This window comes from Pararge aegeria, chromosome 17 (assembly GCF_905163445.1).
Source record: "Pararge aegeria chromosome 17, ilParAegt1.1, whole genome shotgun sequence".
Lineage (NCBI taxonomy): Eukaryota > Metazoa > Arthropoda > Insecta > Lepidoptera > Nymphalidae > Pararge > Pararge aegeria.
The window spans coordinates 10,657,607-10,683,429 of NC_053196.1; the positions used below are offsets into that span (position 1 = coordinate 10,657,607).

Below are 25,823 nucleotides of genomic sequence, written 5' to 3' on the forward strand. Positions count from 1 at the left end.
CATCTTGACTAGCAACGGTACACGAACACCTTTCCACCTACTTACAGTCCCAATAATAGTCGAGACACGCGACAGGACACCGGAACAAAAGCGAATGCACTACAGTCATCATTACCAAACCGAAGAAAAAGAAGTCAGTACCAGCTGCCTTCCTACTTCCTCTCCATACAAAACTGTGTAATACAAGATGTTCGCATTGTATGGCGGTTTATTTTAGAGCTCATTCATTACGGCACTCAATTTGGCGCGTGTTCTTATCTGCCTGTGTGTTCATAAACTGTGTGTTTGTCATGTCTGTGTGCGTGGAGGCGCGCAGACGCGTGCCGACGTGGTCTTTTCTATGATAAGCGGAAACGGGTTGGAAATTATATTATAGGGGATTGTGTCTATCAAGGAGGTCGGTTTATTTTTCTATAGATATTTCGCCGTGACTTCCCAATGTTGCCATAATTAATTTGTCAATCAGAAAAATCTATACTTCTATCTATCTATATATATAAAAGAGAAAGTGTGTGGGTATGTTCCGTATAGGCTCCGAAACGGCTGGACCGATTTCAATGAAACTTTCAGGGAATCTCCGGATTGACCTGGCGAGTAATCCTGTAAAGTTTGGTGCTGATCGGAGCACTCCTATTTTTGAACTGTCAAACTGTCAAATACAGCTTTAATTTACTATGATGATATTCTATTGTTGGGTGTAGATAATGATCTTCACCCGCTCGAGAAGAGAATAGAAGAAAATAAATACGGAGAGAAATAAAAGGTTTAATATATTTTGACTTAAATTAAAAATTTAATGATGTAGATAAGTTTATTGTTTAAATAAAATAAAGCAAAATCTAGCCCGGTGAAGAGGGCTAGGTACGCTATTATTTTATAAAAGATAAATTGTGCTCGTATGATATGCTTAACCGCTGAACTGATTGATCTAGACAATTTTCCAGCTATATAGCCGAAACATTGTCCAGATCAGTTCATCCTAGAGAGGTACAGAAATAGAATACTCTGTATCACCAAAAATGAAGGTGTAACGCGATTTATAAAAACCTAAATCCTCGGGGAAGAATTCGTGGCCTTCCGCTTATTAAGTAAAAAAATACTTTTTCGACACACACTAATCCTAATTTAATAATAACTCAGTATGACGTTAGCTCCCTGCAAGTAAGTAAACTTTTCGTTCTTATATTTATTACTAAAGGAAATAATAATGCTAACTATGGACTCGCACATTTGGAGGTATCTACATCCTCATTCCTTAACCAACCAATTAGCAATATCCGACATTAACGAGTATTGTTAGAACATTATTTACTCGTTTTTCTATAAAGAATATTGCATTCTTGCCTCAAGCTGCTGTAATCAATGTCGATTTGAAAACGACGTTTAAAATTCATATCAAAAAATTCACTATAGCTGAGGTCAATAAAACTGCGTTCGTTAGAAACCAGTTTCAAGATGGCCGCAGAGGTCGCCATCTGCCGAGGGCGGCGCGCGGCATCTTCCGCTGCATTGTGAAGGTACACCCGTCTTGCGCACGCGCCGGCATTGCAATTCTATGCTGATCTGGAGGGTAACCTCCATCTGTATGGGGTCAATCCGCCTGCCTCAATACCAGGTCACAGAACTCGTAAGGTGATAAGGAAATGCTTTGTTTCAATTTAATTTAGGTAAGAATCCAAATTTCCCACTGAATGTCTTTATAACACGCCACAGTAAAAACTAGAGAATTTCTTTACGCCAACATTAATTAAGTAGGGATATATACTCTGTATTCCGATGAAATTTAGAGTATAGATTGCTTAATTATTTCTTTAAACAAGCGAGAAATAACGAAAGAAACGTACATTGCATAGTGTTCTTACTTAAAACGAACAAAGAAACCTTAAAAAAATTTGAATTAAGAAAAAAAAAATAAATAACATAATATTTGTATGTTCATCTAGTACATGAATAACTTATCCAAAACAAAAACAGTTACTTGAAATTTTAAGTTATTAGTAAACACAGCAGTAGCGTTAAAAAGTAGTAGCAGTAAAAAGAGAAAATTAAATAACTATATAGGTATATTAAATAAAGAAGGAAACTTCATTAAATAAATGTGTTCACTTAAATAATTAAAGTTTCCTGCTTTATAAAGTTAAAACACCGTGCTTGTAGTTTATTAAGGTAAGCACTTAATAATCTATACTTGTTTTTACCTTAAATCAAAATAACTCTGAAATGTTATCTTAATAATTTTTTTTTTTTTAATTTTTATTTTAATATTTCTGTAGCTGTGTTTTTTACGTCAATGCCCGCCTGGAAGCTATCTAGCGGATCACTATCCGCTCTAGGGTGACAAATTGTATACATTGCGTTGTTTAATTTTTTTTCTGCACTTTTGCTTGGTGTTCAATAAAAGGTATTCATTAATTTTGAATATTTTATTTAAGTTAACTTGTTTTAATTTATTTATATTCTTCTTCACTTTGTCGTACTTCCGCAAGATAGTGCTCTCTATTTTAGTTCAAAACGCACCAAAAGAAGCACGACTTAAATAAAGTTTGTTCAATATTACAAGCGTATTGCTGGCTAATAAATGGTTTTAACCCTCGGATATCGGCTGGTGTCATTCAGACCCTTGTTTGCACGGAAGCTAAGCCACTGTAACGGTGTTTGTCCTCACAAATTTATGTGTGTCGTTACTGTGCTGTCACAAATCTACTTATCTACCAGAACCACGCCTTCGATAATATGAGTTTTAGGTCGGTGGACATCTGCGAGTTACATTATTCTTTCACGGAATTAGGCTTACTCTAACTAGGCTTACGGTTTTTATTATTTTACTCAAACCATCATCATTTAAAGTTCTTTATCCATTTTTTATAATATTTGTTGTGATTCCATTGTACACAAATCACTAAAGACACGAGAGAAAGAAATAGGCAGACATCCTTATCACACTGTATCATCAAATGAATAGCACCATTTTTAAAGCTGCGAATTTAGTTTGGACTTGTGATTTGCATACAAAAGAATCGGTAACATTGTTTACCATAATATTATATAATAAGTTTTCATTATGATGGGAATTAAATAATAAATTGATAATTCTAACAGACAACTCATCAGGAATTGTCATATTTCGTAACTTAAGAAAATGAATAATTATTGGACCATAAAAATTTTAACGTATAAAAAAAAACGCTAAGCGGGGTCGGTACAACATGTCCTTTACTTTCACTCACTTCCATAAGCCGTCATCTCTCTATTCATTTTGATCGCTTTTTAACTCAATTCATCCATCTTCTTTTTTGGAATTTCTTCTTAGAAGTGGGTTTTTCTTAAATGTAGGTAGGCAGTTTAAAGCAACCCGTAAAAATGCATGGTTAAAAATGCAAGATCAGATTTCAATTTCAATTTTTTTTTATTAAAAAGATCTGTGTTTCTTTTCGCCTTCATCTCGATAGAAGCTGAAGTTGTTAAATTAAGTGAAGTGCTTAAATTAAGTCTACATGGAATATTTTTTTATTACACTTTTGTTAGCCTTTGACTGCAATCTCACCTGGTGGCAAGTGATAATGCAGTCTTAGATGGTAGCAGGCTAGCCTGTTAGGGAGTACGGCATTTATTTTTAACCCAAAAAAAAAATATCTTTGTCGGTAGGGTGGTAAAGAGCCACGGCCAAAGCCTCCCGCAAGACAAAATTAATTAATTTCAAATTACCTTTTTTATATTGATAAATATTATTATTAAGATATCTTAAGATTTTGGGATTATTTAGATCCCGAATAAAACTTCTAAGATATACAAACGTGTGTTTGTGAGTTCATCTTTCACACAACACATTTCATATTTAAAACAGTATTTGGTTGTATGGAAGAGATCGATATGTAGCCTTACTTGCTCTATGTTATTTTTATTATTTTTATTTTTCTCTTGTCTCATTCTTTATTCATGTATTCATCCATTCTCTTATTAAATTATATACATTCAGTCGATCGTTCATCATTCATTATTTTAGGGACGTATTGTAATGAAGACGCGAGTGGACTTACTCGCAAATTGAGGAATGAAGGCTAGAATAGGGAATTCTCTTAACTCCAATTGGAAAACTATTTAAAGATACAATGAGAACAAGATTATAGCTCACAACTGTTGTACCATAACAATTGTGTTGTGTTACACAATATGAAAGCACATATCGCACACACACAGACACAGATGGGTATTTATGGTATCGGAGGTACGGGCATTGTCCATTGTGTCGACGCCTTGGCCATTGTTTCCGTACGCCGGCCACATCGATCCTAGTATATATATGTGCATATATGTATATGTTCATTGCTATGTACTCACTTCTGAGAGTTTACCCTCTTAGAATATTAACAGCTAGGATATGGTTTTCATGTTGGCTGTTTTCGCTTCATCATATCAACCCATTACCATCCCACTTCAGAGCACGGGTCTCCTCCCACAATGACAACGGGTTAAGGCCGTTATCCACCACGCGGCGTAGTGCGTATTGTTGGAATCTACACACCTTTGAGAATATTATGTACAACTCAGGCATGCAGATTTCCTCACGAAGTTGATGAAAATATAACGTGAAGGATCACCGTTGATATAAAGTGATATTTTAATTACTTAAAGCGCACATAACTTTAAAAAGTTAGAGGTGCGCGCTGGGATTTAAACTCGGCCCCCGAAGGGAAGTTGAGTTCCTGTCCAATGCTCTATCAAATAAAATTCATAAAACAAAATGTATTTTTTTTTTATTTGGTTTACCAACAGCTTTACAATTCAAAAAAACAATTTAAACTAGCTTATACTGTATGAAGACAAATTGTAAATCTACTTACAGGTAAACACCGCATGCAATAAATAGCGTTAAACTAGCTTACAACTACACAAACAAGATGAAAGTGTATACAGTGTAGGAAGGAAAAAATAAATTAATTCTTCCTTCCTACACTGTTTCTTCACTTATTTCTAGTTGATTCTTTGTAAAGTAGGCCTTACTTTACAAAGTATCAAGTTTGTATGTTTGTAGTGACTCTACCAACGTTTAGAAGGCAGATCTATGAAGAAGCCGGCAAGAGACTCAGCTAGCCCTGTATCCATATAAACAGGGTGCTCTTTATAAACATTTAAATTCAATTATTTTGTTAATTTTTGTTTAATTTATTCGTTTACAAGTAAACGACTAGATTAATGATCATGCAGTCTAAAATGTTAGAGGGCTAACTCGTTAGGTGTACGCTAGTTATGATATAACTGTAACTGCTCATTCCAACATCGTACGACGAAAATTTAATAAACTTTTAGGAATAAATCGTTATATTGGTGTAATTCTTGTAATAGCCTTGTAGCTGTCATTTGAACATTGTAAAGCCACTGCGCTGACACAGTGGAGGCCGGAATTCGCGTTTCGTCGCCAAATTAGCTGATTTATTGTCATCCCGGATCAAGCAGCAATAACTGAACGCGGCCAAGTACACACGGGTCGCTTTTGTACTCGTGTCATGTGATAATTATTGTTCTACGAATAATTGTTGTAGTTAAAACAGTGTTTGTTGTGCTTATCGTGTTTTTCTACGACATTATAGCAATAGTTAGATTTAGTTTAATGAGTTATATTTGCATAGTATACATATACAACGTGTAACAGAATTAAGAAATAATACTGAAGGATGCATGAATATATTTCATAAGAAATCACCCAGTAATGATATTAAATCAAAAGAAGCATATTTATTGTTCCATACAAAATAAATCAAAACAAGCGTTTGCTTATGACAACCCTATTGAAGATGAAAGACCGACACGCGCATACTACCAACGCTACGCGACGCGTACCTAATAAGTGACAGGAATCACATGATTTTAATGTTTCATGTGATGTTAGGGCTGTGTCTGATTTCTTTCAGTATAAACTTTGGCAGTGGTTTAGTTAAAACTATTAGGTTTTCGGTTTCACAGATGAGTTTCAGAGACAATAAAGCCTGTGAAGTATTATTTCGGTTTTCATTAACACGATGTATATGTTGTATTACATATTATTTACTATTTCAGAAATCATCATGATCATCGTATTCTCGGACCAATAAAAGGCACAGATCTCCTTCCACAATGAGGAGGATTCAGGCCGTAGTCCACCACACTGCCGAGTGCGGATTGGAGATCTTCAAATGCCCTCGTGAACGCCATGAAGAACTCTCAGGCATGCAAGTTTATCTCATGATGCTTTCCTTCACTGCTAAAGCAAGTGGCATTAAATAAATTAAAATGCACATAACTTAGAAATGTTTGAACTCGCCCTGAAAGTGAAGCTGAAGTCCAGGCCACTAGGCTATCATCGCTTCACTATAGTAAGATTAAGCTTTTTGTAACGTTCATTTAAGCTAAGCTAAGCTGTACGGCATGCTTGCCGGCATATTACAGAGACTTGAGGCTCAATACCTACGCCTAAAGTTGAAGGACACTGGGCGACACTTTTTAGACTGTTTCTTGCATGCCCTGCGAAATGTTGCTATAAGCGATGGTTTCCCACTTTCCATAATTAGGTAGGCCGCGCGTCTGTTTGGTACATGAATGATTAGTAGATTTAATGAAAAAAGATAGCAATAACAGACAGAAATAAGAAAAAGTATCAACCATATATTTAAATTAATTTAAATACATTACGCGGAAATGTATTAATTTCGATGTATTTCTTCCAACATTAATATTGCGTTGATCATAAAATCGTAAACATAATTATGTTGGTAGGTAGTGTTGAACCTTTCCGCCAGTTAGGCTTCGTGACTAATTTAAAACTGGACGTTATAAAAATTTAGACCACAAAATCGAGTAATGTGAAATGTAGAGCGAGGGGGAAACAGGGGCAATGTGGAACGAAAATATTATAATAAACTATAACGCTGTATTATGAATTTGACAGCCCGCGTGTCGCTTCGCCCCCGAGCATTTAAGGGTTAATACGACAGAGGGTCGTCTTCGTAAAGGGATTGAATCGAAAACAATCACTTACTTTGTCACTTTTGTTTGAAGACTTCGTAGATGGCGAAATTTAACCATAAGCTTCTAGAAATGTTAGCGATTTGCTTACACTTTTGCATGCATTTCACCCTCTTAGGGTTTGTCTGAAACAATTTGTGTAGCGGAAAACTCTATCGAAAATAGGGTTAGTCTAAGTTCCAAAAAGAAGTGGTATTTCTATAGTATGAAAACCTTTCCAATATTTTTAATCTATTTAATATTTACGACTTCTTTCACACGCAAAACACATGTGAAAACTCTATTATTGTCTGGAATAAAAAATCCCTCATTCATGATTATGGTTCAAATTCTGAACAACAGTAGACCATGTTGTATTAAAAGTTCGATTGTCACACAGAACACCCCTCCCAAGAAAACTGCATCTCCTCCGCCATAATAAACTTGCAATGACATCAAACATGAATTAACTTTCAACAACCCCCTATATCAATCGTAAGACACGAAAGCGATCAACTAAGTGGTCGATGGGACCCCGCAGTTTCACTTCTCACGCAGTGGGCGTTCAAGGGATTATTCGCCACGCGACGATACAGTTATTTTCGATTTAGATCCGCCAGAGTAATGATGCCAGCTTAATTGTCAGGGATTTAAGACGCTGCAATTTAGATTGATTAATGCCTGTTTTCACTAGCGACGGATAAGGCTATACCTAAGTAAATAACGCATAATCTGGCAGCAGCATAAAAGCAAAAAAGCAATTCCTAGGTTTAGTAAAAACGAGCTGGAAAGCAGTGGATAAAATGGAAAAATTGCGTACACTAAAAGAAAAGTTAGAAATATTACTTCCTACATTTATCTAACTTGTCTTTCAGTGTAAGCCATTTTTTCATTACTTTTTAGTTTGGAGTATTTTTTAAAAATATCAAAAAAAAATTTATAAAATAAATAAAAACAAATAGAATGAAAAGAGATTCTATTTAGTTAAGTGTGTTTTATTATTCTTTTAACCATTTAAAACAAACTTTACATTAAAAAGTAACGATAACATAGTTTACAATATAAAACAGGTAAGACAAAAAAACTATCAACTATCTGTCTAAGCACATTTAGTAGTAAAACAACTTTTGTGACAGAGCTCGTCTGTCGTCGTTTTCTATTTAAAGGGCATGGTTGCCGGTGTAGTTACAGACATATGCCGACGGGCGATCAGAATACAGTTTTCACCACACCTCCACTTCTCTCGGGTGTCGTATGAGTCGACTAAGGAAATATAACTTACTACCACCTTCTGAAATCACCAACCCTCTGCGTGGTAGACAGTAGTAGTTTTATATCTCTCCCATTTTTTTTTCTGTATCACTAACTCATAACCCATTCCATTCCGTTGCCTCGAAGAAAAACTCGTACTCCTTAAGTTCGATATTCAAACCATAGATGCTTTATATCATATCATAGAAAATGATGAATTGAAATATAAGAACCTACTTCATTATTTATCGTTACTCTACATAGTATTTTATACAATTTATCTAATAATGTATTCACCAATAGCATTAATCATTAAAAGACATTTATCCATGCACTGTGCACTATTATAGAGATGTCATATTTTTTGTCATACAGCCGCGCGAACGGCTTTGTCGACTCACCCCCTGCGCGAACACTAAATTAGTGGGACATTACACAGTTCAAAATGATATTGCATCGCGTATTATTAATGAAAAAATATCGTTTAAAACACGCTTAGTAGCAATATGAAATAGAAAGTAATGAAAAAAGTTGAACTATAATTCGTCATATTCCATCTGTAATATTTCGAATTATTCTAATTAAAAAAGTGGTTTAATATGAATTGATTAATTAATAACATACCAAACCCTTTACCTCTTAAAGGTATCGCTAATACTTACTGATCCTACATTTTGCCTATAATCACCACCTGGACAGACGGGTCGATGATCGCAGCAGGTAGTTGGTAGCGCGGTGCTACCACTCCGTTATATAACCTTAGTCAACCTCGGGAAGAGAAGAACACGATTGATACAAATTAATCTTCGTGGAATTTCTCTTTTTCCATCGAAATAAGATAATTTCGCAAGTTTAACAGTATCTACCATACGTCAGACTATCGGCTGAGTACAATATCGGCTGAATTCATGAGTAAGCTAAGCCGTAGGCATAGATAGTTTTATATATTTATACCATTTTAAGTTTCATTACTACCAGGATGTCATAAGTCTAAATATCACACTCACTTTACCGCGCTGTGACTAAACTCGCCGCGCGTCACAATGGGGTTCCACAGCATATGTCATAGACCTCGCCCACAGATAATATTTCACGCAATTGTACGCCAAATCCCCGGCACAATAAAATTATTGAGTTACACATGTCCCCCGACCTCCGTTTGCGCAAATATAGATATGAAATAAATGGCATTTTGCTATTATCTGTAATGACCCCATTAGCTGCGGAGGTGTTAACTTTTATTATGTTTTTTATTCCGATGTATATTAACATAACCCATTTTTAAGCTTCTGGTATTATAAAAATAGAAATAACACAATATTTTTTTTCATTATTTTTAATTTTTATCTGTGTTATTTTTGTGCGTTTGATGATTATTTTTAATTTTTATCTGTGTTATTTTTGATTGCAATCTGATTTATTTTAATATAAATCAAACTAGAACGTCTCTAGAAATGCAACAGTGCCAGTTGTCTCAACCATAGCATTATTTAATTTACCTTTATTGATCAAACTTATTTACGAAAATAACACAACAAAATAAATTCTGCAACGGTGTGTTTCAGTAGGGATTCCTGAAAATTTTATTTAGAAATGCACAAGGATTAAATTCTTTAGTAAATTGATCTTAAAGAGATATGGTTACTTAAACTTTATCTTAAAGGTGGTCCCCTTGAAGGACTCTTGTATTATTTTTTATTCAAGCCGGAGACACACGATCCGTCATCCCGTTAAACGTTTTCGTTGTTTTCGTTGCAGTCGTCATTCAGGTCGTAAACTTGCTACTTTATGACGTTCTACAACTCCCTTCCGATCTTATGAAGGGTAACACTTATGCAATATTATCAAGACACACATCTACGTTATCCTCACTTGATAAATATCACATTTAAGTTGAGGAAAGGAATCTACTCGACAGCTTTAAGCACTTAGCACTTACATTATTAGTGTTAATGTGTACGTACTAATAAGTATTATTAAAAAAGTACTGTTTTTAGAAAAATCCCTACTAATATTATAAATGTGAATGTAAGTTTGTTTGTTACGCTTTCACGCAAAAACTACTTAACTAATCCTCATGAAACTTTGTACACATATTCTTGGAAGTGTTAGAAGTAATATAGGATAGTTTTTATCCCGACATTAAGCTCGGTTCCTTTGGGAGAGGGGATGAAATTTTTTGACGAAGTGAAACTGTGTGGTTGGAGATAAAGGACAGAACTCCTCAGCAGACAGCAGCAAACCCCTCATTTAATGCTTAGCGATACTGAAAACATTAAATTTTTTTAGAACTACAACTAAACTGAATGCCAGATCAAAAAACAAAATCAAAAGCAGACGAAGTCGCGGGCAAAAAGCTAGTATTACTATATAGCTGTATCCCGCGTTCTTCTTCCGTTTGTTTTACTGAGATAAAAAGTAGCCTATATTACTCTCTGTCGTTTCAACTAACTCTATGCTAAAAAGCAAGTTGATCAATCGATCAACTTCACACCTTCAGAGGTATGCTCTGAAGGTCATGCCTTTGAAAGTCAAATAAAAGCCTGCCTATTAGTAAGATGATTTTATTTTGATGATTGATGATGAATTGATGCGAGTCGCTGGGAGCCGCTGAAGGCAAGAACAAAAGACCATTGTCCAGCAGTGGACATCATCATCATTTCTTTCTTATCTACCTCTTTGGGGGCTGACCTACGCTGCGTTTACCGGTGCTGCGTTTAAGGTCCAGCACCTTAAGACCCCAACGTCCATCGGCTCTCCGACCTATGTGCCATGCCCATTACCACTTCAGTTTCGCGACTTGCTGAACTACGTCGGTAACTCTAGTTCTTCTACGGATCTCCTAATTCTGATTTGATCACGTAGAGATACTCCTAGCATAGCTCTCTCCATCTCCCGCTGAGGTACTCTGAGTCTTCTTATGAGGCCGATAGTAAGCGACCAAATTTCAGATCCGTCAATCATCACTGGCAACAAGCACTGTTCGAAGACTTTAGTCTTCAGGCACTGAGAGATTTTGGACGAGAAGATGGCAAGAAGTTTCCCGAACGAGTAATATATATTTACGTATACCTACAGGACTAAACGCGGTATTTTTTTTTATTAAAATATTTAACTTGGCCTTATGTAAAGTTAAGAATAAGTATACTAGAATATTTTAAATGTTGTGGTATACAAATAAAGAGTTTAATAATAATAATAATAATACTTGCGCGTTATTCTTACAAGTTAATACAAAAAATAACCATGACGATGTGTAGGTTTGCGTGCGATACTTATTTAAATAACCTACGATCAATATTAACAGTTATAAATAAGTGTAGTAGACGTGGCCGAGTTGAGTTGAGTTGATCACAATAGATTGAGAGGGTTTTTTTTTTATAGTATTCATTGACGGACCAAGCAAATGGCCCCCCTAATGGTAAGTGGAAACCATCGCTCATAAACAGAGCAACACTTCACAGGGCATGCAAGGTGCACGTCCTGCAACATGCTGCCCTGTGTCCATCAATTTGTGTTAAGTCTCACAGCATTGCAATAATCCTGCTAAGTGGCAGAAATAAACACGGTGATAGTAGGTACTTCCCCGGACAAGCTTTGTCACAAAAGCTCTACCACTAGGTGCTTAGCCACGTTGACCAAATCCGGTAACAAGATAGGCGAATGTCGCTGGTTTTTTTCTTTTCTCCGTGCTTTCCAATCCATATCTTCCACACTACTTAAAGACCTTTAAGTAGTTATATGGAATGGAAATCACAAGATAACGGAATGTCTTAGAACATGGTTTTAGTGGCGACCAATCAGATTATTATATTGCTCTGTGTCCTACGCCTACTGCTGGAAAGGATAATTTAAAGGTAGTTCCGAGTTTCACTGACTTGTCTGTTGTTTGTTGTTTCATGTCGTTTACGGGCTCAATGGGTATCGTTTTTATCGCCAGTCTTCATTCCAGCACTGATCAGCAGGATCGTTTTGGTATATTAATTGAATCACTCCATACAATAAACATACTGAACTGACGTTTGACAGCGCTGCAATTGTCAGATATACCCCTGATGCAAGCCAATCGCGAGATACGTAACTACCTTGCCTTCTCAGAGCTATGTGCTCCGGCATTGGTGTTTTTGAGCTATGTTTGTAATTCTGATTCTACTACGGATCGCCTCATCTCTGTTCTGTCGCTGAGTGACTTTTAGCCTTCTTATCAGACCTATAGTTTTACCTATCAGGCCCCACTGAGCTTGATCTTTCAGTGCGAAGATAGGGTACATTCATATTAGGGCACACGAGAAGAGCCCTTTTAACAATGCAACAGGTGTGCAGTTACCGTAGCCGAAACGGCTAGGGATTAAAATAAGCAGCCAGGAACTTTAGAGACCTTGCCAGTGTCATTTCATCTTTAGACTAACTCGAAAAAAGTCGGTATCCAAACCAAACATTATTTCAAATACATGTGATATATTTACTGCTCTGCTTGATTCTATTCTACTCCAGTTAATTCTTCTCTCTACTTCAATTGTAACGCAACTTTAAGCTTTGCAAAGATCTGCTATAGTCATATTAGATCGTGCTTAGCCTTTTATCCTCTTAATGTAGGACATAGGCCTCCTTATTCGATAGGGAGAGAAGGAAACTCCGATTCTCCATAAAGAGTTGCTGCCAGTGGCGTGCATAGCATGCCAGAAGAAAGGCATTAAGCAGATAATTTTCATAAATAATTAAGTAGTAAGTTATAAAGAAAATTACAAAAAGGTTTTACTTTTATGCATATAATAGGAACGCCACTGGTTGCCGGGCTACAACATAAGATTCTGCCCAACAATATTAACTTAATTTTGAATACAAACTGGTATAGAAGAAGCCATCTCACCTTGCTACGTAATAATTATTTGGACAATAAAGACTTGTCTCAAGCAAATTGGTGATAACGTACAAGTGTTAAGGGCGAAGAGATCAAACGCTTCTTTGTCTTATCTACGCTAACATTAAAAGGTTTCTCTTTGCATTGTGATGCTTTATAAAAGAACGCGGAGTGTTCCACAAGGTAGGGTTCCATCAATTCGTGCTAACAGTAAAAACAGTTTCTGTTGAAGAGGAAAAATTTAGTTGAGTCACTGTTTTCAAAATAGTTTGCACATTAGTTGCTCAGAAATCATTTCATTACTTATTTTTCTTTTGCCCATATACACAAACGTTACAGTGCCACCATCGGTCTTTTGGTTAAATATACTTAATTATAATCCTTAGATAATGCAAAAAAACTAAGGCTAAGAATACCGTTTGTTTCGGAAACCAAGATTATAAAAAACACGTTTTGCTGTTCAAATACGAACATATAATAATAATAATAAATAATAATATATACTACTACGACGATACACACACATCGCCATCTAGCCCCAAAGTAAGCGTAGCTTGTGTTATGGGTACCGAGATAGTTGATGAATAATTTTTTTATGAATATAATACACATAAATACTTATAATATACAGATAAACATCCAGACACTGAAAAACATTCATGTTCATCACACAAACATTTTCCAGTTGTGGGAATCGAAACCACGGCCTTGGACTCAGAAAGCGGGGTCGGTGCCCACTGCGCCACTCGGCCGTCGAATATGTTCAAATGTTTAAATGTTGAAGCTCTGAATCAAGTTAACACATAAATTGAGTTAAGCTTAAATTGTGTTTAATTTCACCAGTGAAATCGGGCCTAGGAGATTTTAGAAATACCTCTTATTACTTCGATCATTTGTGCCAAACACCAAACGCGATTCCGTTAGCGGCATTTTTTTAACTTTTCCAATTCTGCCGTCTCCGTGTTGTATAAACAATGGCCAGAGGAAGGCAAATGGCGGCCAGCGGGGTTAATTAAACAATAAATAGCCGGTTCTAACGATTATTATATTCAAAGGCGGCAGCTTTGAATTCGCATCACTCTCTGGTAATGTGTCAACGCAATCGCGTGGGGCGTATTCTGATGACTGAGATAAGCCGTGCGACTTTCATATCATAAAATTTTTACTCAGTTAACTACAAAACTTGCGTCTTGGTTTTGTTGTTACATTACTTTTAGGATCGATCATTTCATACTAATAATATAATTACCTAGTGGATCTGTTGGTTAGTTTGTTACCTATGTTTGACTCAATCACTGCATAAAATACACTTTATAAAATTTTGGAATGATTTAGATCGCATCCTGGATGGTCTTAGGATTTTAATCGTTTGAACGCAAAAATTCCCGTAGGAATTTTAGAAAACTCAAACAAACGCGGATGAACTCGTGGGCAACTGCAACTTAAATACAGTAGATATACTTTCAGTTTCCAAAAAGTTTACGCAATTTCTTACCCACAAATTGGCAATTGTTGTTTTTTGGATTGTTGAATTATCTATAGGGCTGCATTATTTACTAAACTTAAAAAATGTAAAAGATAACTTGCGGCAAAATGACTCCCGTTCAAGTTTATAATAAAATATAACTTCGAATCTCCAAAATAAAATCATTTTTATTGCATTTCTCTACTATAGTAGCTCATTCATATAAGGCATTTTCAAATGAAACGTATTCAGGTTAACAGATGACCTGCTTTTAACAAGGCCAAAAATAACATCGTTCAGTAACATATTCCAATCCTAACTTGATAACTTAGCGAGCGCTTTGAGACTACTCCCCCGTCATTACGGCCAGCTCGTTAACGTTCTCTAATTGCATCGGGTTAATATAGACTTTGTTAAATAAAATCTCTCATCTCGCCCCTTATCCCCCCTTTCCTCCCCCCTAGTGGAGTTTTTTCGTTATTTACCGCGCTGCAGATGCCCTTAATGACGCGTTCTGAAACTTACGATGACACTTGGCGTTGCCTCAAGTCGGCCTGGATGTTAATTGCACAAGGAATTAAAGAATTTTCGTTTTTAATGTGACTGCCTGATGTACAGGGGGGCGTGATTCAACAATTATTAAGCGTACAGTGCTGCCAGCTAGAGCTGCCTAGTGTTATTGCAGCTATTGTTGACTTTAATCATTTCATTTTGTCTCACAGTTTCTTTAATGTTGATCACCATAATAATGAAGCGTACAGTGCTGCCAGCTGAGCCTTGAGTTATTACAGCTATTGTTGACTTTTTTCAATAGTTGAATGTTTTCGTTCCGTCCGTGTTCCTGATATGGTGATCATCATCCGCAACCTATTAACGTTTCTCTGTTTCGCACAGGCCTCGTCTCTGATAGAAAAAACTGTTAGAGCACTGACCCACCATGCTGCGCCAAAGGAGGTTAGAGGGCTTTAATGATTATAATTACAAGTGATAATAACTGGGACCGACGGCTTATCCTGCTCTTAGAGACATAAGGGTTGACACCACAAATTTCATAACTCCGGCCTGGTTCTGAAAATACTTTAACAGAAGAAAACCAATATTTAACTATTTTTGGTCCGACCCGGGACTCAAACCTAGGACCTCCTGGTTCGTAGTTTCTTACCCACTAGACCAACGGGGAAGAAATACGTATAAGATAAATAAAATAACGAGTGATGAATAAGTATTCATATTTTTACAAAATATTCTCATACCTGCAAGTGTTGATTCAACTTCCTGTATATAGAATTCATTCGTTAGGCAAGTTGAGTAGCGTATTATACAAGTATATTTGATCGTTTGTTAACTTAAAGCTTTTACGGTTGCATATAAATTTTTTTCAGTGCCTGGTTGTGTGTCTGTATATTATACGTATTTATGTATATTACTAATTTAAAAATTTCATCAGTCAACTTAGTACCCATAACTAGGCTAGATGGCAGCGATTTTTGTATTGTCGTAGTATATTAAAATTTGTTTATTATATATTTACAATTAAAACTCATTTCGCTCATGCAGTAATTTGAATTGATTGTCACCAAAAAGAAGGCTGGTTCCCAAGTAACTATTTAATGTTAATTGTTATCGAAGTGAAACTTTTCTCGGGAGCTTCGAAAGCTGAAGCATGACTCTTGGATAAGAGTAGTAACGTGGCGCCACGTGGCTCCGACATTACGCCGGCAATTCGCGCACGATTAAAATTATACCACTTCATTATCGTTTCGAATGGAACGAGCTACGTATTCGTCAGAAATGGCGAAATCTAATACACATAATAAAATAAATAAAATAAATATACTACGTCAAGACACACATCGCCATCTAGCCCCAAAGTAAGCGTAGTTATTGGTACTAAGATGACTGATGAATATTTTTATTAACTTATTATATACATTAGCTTAGCATAAAACTCTAATATATATTTTTTGTCCACACTTATTTTTGGAAGTTATTCCACACTTATTTTTTTAAGTTATCCACACTTATTTTTGTAAGTTATTCCAAAAATAGGTCAAATATTTTAGAGACATCAATCCGCAGTAGTTTATTTCTAACGATTTTATGTATATCTCTAAGTTCTATGAATTAAAACTGAAATATAAACCTCCAATTCACCCATTCAGGGCGAATTTTATTAAAACACTTCCTTAGAAGATCGCTGCACCCTAAGATCAAAAGTAAAGATAGTCATAGAGATGTCCGTTGAAACCGTCTAGACAAAGTAATCATAAGTTCGCAGTAAGGAAAGACCCTGACTAGTCTAATGTACTACTGTCGCGATGATGTCTAGACTAGCGATGGTGCCATTAACCACGAGATCAAACCTTTATTTATATAGATCTACAAATAGCCTATCTTCTAAATCTTAACTTCCCCAACATTAATGTTAAATTTCTGAAATATATAACACCTATATCGCTCTATATGTTTCTCAACTTGCCAAAAAAGGTCCCTCAAAATAGAAGCTCCGGCTCGTATTTTGGCATTGGATGATAATAATAATAATTGCTTTTTATATTTGATCTGTATCAATGATGAGCAGAATGCGCTCCAACAATATTTTATAAATATTAACCAATAAATGGGAAAATCATTTTATGGAGCACTTTATGGAGGTACACACTCACACACCAAGTGCTCAAGAAGGTATTTACCTTAGTTAGGAGATTCCTAATTTTTTATTAATAGGTTTGGCCAATTTAAGTTTATAATATAGTAAATAAGATAATTGTTATTGTTGTAGCTATGGATTTTTATCTGAATTAAACGTTATTATTATTATTTTATTTTCAAGATTTACAGCACAAGGTCTTAATAAAATAAAATTATACTAGCGGACCCGCGCGACTTCGTTCGCGAATAAGTCGACTTAATAAAATAGTCGTATGTCCAATATATATGATTCCGAGATTCCAATATAAATGAATCCTAGCTAAATCGATTTATCGCCCCCGAAACACCCTATATACTAAATTTTATGAAAATCGTTGGAGCCGATTCCGAGATTCCAATTATATATATATACCAGGCACGACTGGCATGCAACTCTGCATTAAAAATATGTTACTATAATGAAATTGTTCACATTATAAGAATGTGAATAAAACTGATTTTGATAAAGAAAGTTACTATCTACTGTACTTCTACTAATCTACGAATGTCTACGCTAATATAGGTCTATGGAGCGATGTTTAACAAAGACGTTCGGCAAGACTGGCATGGATCGGGCGAACTGATGACGACGTGATTGGCGCCCTACTTAATTAATCCCAGCCTCTAATTAATAACAATAACTCGAATGCGAGTTGTCGTCAAGATCCGCCAGATGTCGCTCGAGGAGTCGACAATAAACGCGCTTCATGGAAATTGAAATTATTTCGGATGTAATTATCGAAGAGAGAGCGCGCTTAAATCTTTGGGTAGGATTGGTAAGATGTTGGAAAGTTTGCGTTGAATGGATTCGTGTCTGTGCGTTATTTATTCTAAAATTAGAGGGGTGCGTTTTAATAGCGCTGCTGAGTAGAGATAGCCCAGTATCTAGGACTTTAGCATCCGCATTGTAAGACCGCAGTTTAAAATTTACCCTGTGACTTGAGAGTATCTACTTACCCACCAATTAAATTTTTAAACGGATCTCGTGATCTGGTGAAACTTTATATCTTTGGCATATATAAAAACTAGATCTAAAGTTATAATACAACCATAACGGATGGAGTTCTGTAGATACTTAGAAAATTTTTATTTGGAAGGCACTCTATGATCGATACGAGACTTAACGATCCGTTACAGATCACACGAACTACTATACCGTTGATATAATAGTTAACAAAAATAAATAATCAACAAAACAAAATATTACTATTACCGAACACTGTCGAAATTGTCACATCCTAAAATGAGTATGCATTTTCACTTATATTTTGACTTTAGCATAAAGTTGTTAAAAAACTGCATTTTTAGTAAGAAAGTAAAAAGCAATAAGAAAAAAATCCCTAGGTACATATTGATTTTTTAAGAAAAATAATACCTTTCATATGTCTGCCGATTGGCGCAGTAGGCAGCGACCCTGCTTTCTGAGGCCAAGGCCGTGGGTTCGATTCCCACAACTAGAAAATATTTGTGGGATGCACATGAATGTTTTTCAGTGTCTGGGTGTTTATATGTATAATAAAAGTGTTTATGTATATTATTCTTAAAAATATTCATCAGTCATCTTAGTACCCTTAACAAAAGCTACGCTTACTTTGGGGCTAGATGGCAATGTGTGTATCTTTGTAGTATATTTATTTATTTTTTTTAAATTTAAACAATAATACTTATGTAACAATCAGTTGGGAAAATACATTCCGTCTCAATATTTGTATTTTCTAATAAGAATCTTTCACCCCAAACATTATCAACCACTGGCCAATACATTCCCCCAAGATTATAAGTAAATGATGATATTGTTATGGCGCACGATTTATTACGCGAAATTATCGACGTTGCAACAGCGTGGCAGATTTCCTTGACATCTGACCTTAGATAGAGTGTCGCCAATATATATTGAGCCTTATCATAACTTCGGCCATCTGGTGACGGCAGATCTCAATTTAATTGTCAACAGCCCCCCCTCTTTCCTCGTACGAGGCGACTAAGGGAGTATAACGGAGAACGGACAGCAGTGTCCTCTGTAGTATAACTTCCATCTACTGGGATCACAAACCCGTCCGTACTGCAGCTATGAGCAAACCCTTTCGTTGGTAGAGGCTTTTAGTCAAACAATGGAATGTTATAGGTTATGCTTTTGCATAACGCTCGGGAAAAGTACAGAAGCACTGTGTAAGATTAAATCTATATACTAAGACATAGCGCTAAGGTAAATAACGATGATTTGATATTGGAATCCAACCCTCCTCTAACATCTAACGTTGACATGCTTGCCAGCTACGTTGAGAACCAAAGTTATGGTCATAAAAGCTAAGTCTTAACGAGTTGATGATACTTAACATATTACGAGAGCGTTAACCTATTACGGTCGGTCCTACGTAGACAAAACGTGTTTCAACTAAAATGCAAAATAAGCTTAATTTGGTACCCCTTATGATTTTATTTGACCTCATTTAAACGCATGGTTAGGGTTGAGATGCGCTCTACCAAGGTATGTAGTTTATAATTCTTTTGTAGGTATAACCTTAGTTTATTTTTAAAGTAATAATTGATGGACCATGATTGTAAGTGGACGACCATCGCCTATAAAAAATTAACAACTCACAGGTCAGGAAAGGAACACGACGTCCTTCCAATTATAATGAACAGGAAAATTTCAAGCAAGCTTAGAATTCTATGAAGGGTGAGACAGATCATAACACAACGGTGAGAAGAAAATCAAAGGTCAAAGAAACTATAAGATATGGGTGCACTAAACGACATTCGCCATCTGGTGACGGTAATAAAACTACCCTCTTGAGCAACGCGTACTAGTATACTCGTGTCCTGTTGGAAACTTACCACCCCCCTCAAGGTTCTATGTTATAAGTATTATGTAATACATTTTCGTAACCAGTTAGGAATTCAATAACAAGATATTAGTACTATAAATCGAATGCTACATCAAATAATTAGCTTTAATCAAATATTCTTAGTAATAAATGTTGACTTTAGAATGAATTGATAAGTCGTCATCTATTATTCATAAAGTTAATATACGTATATTCCAATTTCAGAGAATGCTCCGGAGTCGGAGCGAAATGTGCGTAGAGAGTATATTGCGAGATCTGTTTTGTGTGGAGTATAAACAATAAAGAAATTATGAATAAATAAATATACTAGGACACATCGCCCTATATCCCCTAACCAAGCGTAGCTTAGGTACTACGATGACTGTTGAATATTTTTATCTCTCTATCTTTTTGTGCCTCTCCACTACTGGAGGTTGGACGTCAGCTCAGCGAACTTCTCGCGGTCTTGTGCCAAGCGAAACAATGCTTCCACGCTTACAACATTGGTCCATTCACGGATGTTGCGCAACCACGACTTCTTCCTCCTTCCAACACGTCGTTTGCCCTCTACTTTGCCCATCATTATGAGCCGGAGCAGCTGGTATCGCTCATGTCTCAGAACGTGGCCCAGATACTCGACCTTACGCTTCTTAATGATAAGCAGTAACTCCCGGCTTCTGGCGACGCGTTGGAGTACTCTCACGTTAGAAACTTTCTGTGTCCAGCTAATGCGGAGCATTCTACGATAGCACCACATCTCAAAGGCTTCGAGACGTTATATAAATAATACTAATAATTATATAAATAATACGAATATTTTTATAAATAATACTAATACGATACATAAATACTTGTAATACACAGAAAAACACCCAGACACCTAATATCTTTCATGTTCATGACACAAACATTTTCTAGTTGTGGGAATGAAACCCACAGCCATGGACTCGGAAAGCAGGGTAGCTGCCCACAGCACCAATCGGCCAAATAACACAGATTTTCCTGTGATACTGCAACATAAATAAACAATGTAAAGTATGTTCTGTGCGTTTTAAACTACCAAATGCTGAACATTTTGTCTCCATTTTATTGAACTATTGTGGTAATCAGGTTGACAGTTGCGATGTACTGGCTCCTATCTTATAAGCCCCTCATTCAAATAGGGTTAACTTTCAAATAAGATAAAACAATATTAGCTCACTTTTCTGTTGTACGTTTGGAACCTTACAAGATTTAATAAAGTATTAAATATCCTTAAACTTCCTTGTTGAAGTCCAAAACCTATGAAAAGTAGTCCTTGACTGCAATATCACCTGGTGGAAAGTGATGATGCAGTCTAAGATGATAGCGGGCTAACCTGTTAGAGAGTATGGTAGTCATATCCCTAATAGGTTTCTACGCGACATCGCACCGGAACACTAAATCACTTAGCACGACCCGTGTTTGTCGGTTTCAAAAAAATCGTACAGTATAGAAATCTTACCAGAATTTATTACTAATTGGATCTTAATTCACAGAAAAAATAACATGAAATGAAACTAATAAATTTAGTTGAAAAAATATTACATTTAAAAATACATTTCACTATTAACCGATATACAAAATATCATATTTAAAACACAGGCTAAAATAATGCTTTATTTAGACACTAATAAAACGTTTCTACAATTTTTTTCCTATGTTTTATGGTGAACTTCATACCGTAACTTAAACTTAAATAGTCGCTAAAGCACCGAGTCTACGTCCCATTCAGTAGGTAGGTTTTTTATATTGTTATACACTATAAGTAGACACTATAAAATTATGCGCTATATAATTTTGTATTTGAATTTTAAATTGGAATTTGAAAGAAGACCGGTTTGCTATCTGAAAACAAATGGTAATGAAAGATTCCATGCCATCTTCTGAGACCCACCGCCATGAGTCTGAGAAGATGGCCATAACAAACTCTGTTATTAATTTTGGTATCACCGTCTTACAATTTTAAACCTTTCAACCTGTTCTCTTTAAAAGCGGAATCAAAATTATTTATTCTTTTTATCAAAAGAAAATTCAATTTCCCCAGCAAATGTAAACAACCACTTAGCCGCCCCCTCAAAATAATTAAAACTCAATACGTAATGTTGCGTGATAACTATCAGCGAGTCAATTAAGGAGTTCTGAGTCGTACATAAAATTGCTGTCTTGTTTTCCGCCGTAGCTGTTATCAGCATATTCGATCTGACTGCGCGGTCAAAATCACCCCCTTTTATGGACATTTCACCCCCTGGGGGACACTTGACCTCCCTATCTGATACATCATCTACCCCTAAAATGAACTAATGGACAAACCGTGAGTGTAAAGTTACTAGAAACGACTGTCACTTTAACCGCGAGATGTTTGGAACAAAAAATGTTCTGTCAGACGTCATAATGTTTACGGTCTTTAAGTTTTACTCAGCATTTCATAGATGGTCATTGTTACTTTGTAAGAGAAAAAGGTAATGTGTTAGTCAAAAAAAGCAATAAAAGTTACAGAATATGTACGAACCTTAATAGATACATACAAAATATAAGTGTATTAAATTTTTTTAAAGTAAATATCAGAAAAAAAACTTAAACCACATGCTGTTCAGTTTTGACAATTTGGATGCCCATGATGTTTTGTCCGGAACAAAGTAGATCACCCGTCTTTTACTTTAAGCCATTAAGCACAACGAACCCTACCACTTAAACTTCCAAACACGTTTGAGCATGAATAAAATAAAGTGCTATTAAACTATTGACTTTCCTGAATAAAATCATGCCAACTAAATATCCAAATGCCCAACAGATAAAATTAGGCTCAATAACTTTCTATAAATCCTGTTACAGCAAATAATAGAAAAAAAATAGTTTTCAGTTGTCTCATCTAGTTTCTATGTATTCTCGAAATAGATTTATTTCAACACTTAGGAACAATACGTGTATGATTTGCGAATAATATAATATATGATCAACGTCAACCGAAGTATCTATTACTAGCTAATGCACGCGGCTTCGTCCGTGTTTTTATTTTATGATTTGTATCCCATTAATTCCGCTTATAATATATATGTTTGCGATATAGAAAGTGGGCTATTCTTAACGGGCAAAATCTATATGCATTATAAACTGAAGTCATTTATCTACCCTTAAAAACTTTCCAATCTATGCATATAATGAAACTGCAACGGTGAAATTTTTTTGAAGGCCACTCTACAGAAGCCAAAAATGTATTTCTTCATTTATGTTTGTCTGTCTGTCTTTATCTTGACCGAGCATCCACTCTGAAACTACTAACTGGTAGGATACTTTTTAAGTATAAGGATTGAAGAAATTATAAATTACACCATACAGATTCTCCTGCTTTTCGAGGAGTATAGCAAATTAAGCTTAATTTTCATAATATATCATGGATTTCCGGGAAGTAACGCCTGCTTCTATCCATATATAGACATACTCATCATAATTTTCACGCAAACGGAGTCGCTGGCAGCAACTGGTACCTACAGATATTAATAAAACTTCTGTGTGTCATAAAATAAGTAAATGAATATGAATTTGAGGCGCGTTAATTTTAATTTATGCTTCATTCATATTCAGGCATGATAATGATTGTTATGATAGCGGCTAAACCGCCACCGCAGGTGAATGTACCTAGACTAGAATATTTCACCCTTTCCCCTTATGACTTACAAGTGAAAATTAAATTCTTGGCTGTGAGTAGTCTTGCTAATAAAGCCTTGTACCCACTGCGAGATGATCGAAAGGTTTACTTCCCGATAAGAATACTATTTCTTTTTTGACGGTTGGCAGCGACCCTGCTTTCTGAGTCCAAGGCCGTGGGTTCGATTCCCACAACTGGACAATATTTGTGTGATTAACATTAATGTTTTTCAGTGTCTGAATGCGTATCTATACTCGTATTATAAGTATTTATGTATATTATTCATAAAAATTATTCATCAGTTATCTTAGACCCATAACACAAGCTACGGTTACTTTGGGACTAGATGGCGATGTGTGTATTGTCGTAGTATATTTATTTATCATTTATTTTTCAAAACCTTGAGATGGTTAGAATTTCAAAATGACGTCAAACAACGTATACCAACTATTACTAAATCTATGAAGTTATCGTCAAAAGATATCTTGTCAAATTTCAGGGTAGATGGTAATCCACCGTATACATGTGAAATCTTCTCTCACATTTATTTTTATTGGATCATTAAACTGGCAACAATCAATGACATTATCATGAGAATAACATAAATAAAAGAGAAAGACAGAAGATTGAAACCTTCTAGAAATTACCAAAGCATGCTTACTAATTAAAATAATCTTTAAGCTAAAAGCTAATCAACTTACAAAGCAAAGATTAAAACCTAATACCTGTACAAAGAAAAGGGATGGTAGAAAAGTAAAATGGAAAATAAATAAATAAATTTAAGCTCTGTAAGTACATGTTTGACATGTTTTTTGAATGAGGTCAAAGAACCACTCAAAATGTCAGCGTTGTTTCTGTAACCATTTAAAAGTAAGCAAATTCGAAAGACAGGCGCATGTTGCCCTGCCTTGGTCCGTCATAAAGTTAAATGAAACGACTACCCGAACGCGGTACACAAAAAACACAAACCAAAAAAAGTCTTCTAAATACTTCTCAATCGCTTACATATAACTTAATGCCTTAAACTAAGTTAGTTATTTGTTACAGTAATTTTAAGAAGTGGGTAAATAAGTTGATATACATACGACTGCATTTTCGATGCACCTCAGTCCTACATGGACTCGAACGATGCAAAGATACATCCCGGTGTCTTAGTCGTATATATCACATTGTAACCGTAGAAGAAGCAAACGCCTATGCAACGTAACAAAACTATGTCACCTTTAACGAAGTAGGTATATTAAAGTTATAGGTAAGCCGAGCCTATACAGTATAACTGCCAATATAAAAAAACTCTATAATCTGGACCTATAAAGTGACCGTGATAACTCGTCCGATAGTGAAGCAATTTCTGAACGACACAGTAATGACACCTATTACGTAGAGCGCTCGACATCCTGTCGCATAATAACCGCATGGAGGGGCGTGGACAGCCTACTTTCAGACGCCATAGTCTTTCCGCGGAACAGTTATTAACGTGGAAAAGGACATTTGTACATACCCATAAAATGGCACAGCCCAAAAATCCAATATCTATTTTATTTTTTATTACGCAAACTGATTTTATATAGACGATCCTGGCCCTTTAATCTATATACAGTTACTCTGAGCATTATCTATACTTGTGATAAAACTTTAACGGGTCGAATTATTTACATTGAAGAATGAGAAGAATATATTGAAAATTTTTTTTAGAGGGCACTCGGTACTGAAGCCAAAACTGTATTTTTTTTTTAATTTTTGTCAGGCTGTCTGTATCTTGGTCGCGCACCACTCTGAAACTACTGAATGAATTCGAGTGTAACTTTGCATGATTAGAGTTCATACTAGGACATAAGATACTTTTTATCCCGAAATGCTGCACAGTTCCTTTGGGAGACGGAGTGAAAGTGTTTGGCAATTTCACACCATAACTCCGTCAAATATAAACCGATTAAAAATATATATTTTTTTACTGGATAGGTTATAGTATCAGTTCACTTCTGCTCAAATTTCGTGTAAATCTAGGAGGGCAGAAAAATCCTCCTACATATAGTAGGACGATTTTTCTGCCTGCTTGTAAAAAATAAGGGGAGGCAGTGC

At 35.7% G+C, this 25,823-nt stretch overlaps 1 protein-coding gene across 1 annotated transcript; it reads right to left on the reverse strand.

Moving 5' to 3' along the window:
* Window positions 1–20,498: 20,498 nt before the first annotated feature.
* On the reverse strand, window positions 20,499–20,840 carry LOC120631148. The gene has a single exon (XM_039900595.1). The coding sequence runs from the start codon at window positions 20,829–20,831 to the stop codon at window positions 20,499–20,501; it is 333 nt and encodes a 110-aa protein (XP_039756529.1). The 5' UTR covers window positions 20,832–20,840.
* Window positions 20,841–25,823: the final 4,983 nt, after the last annotated feature.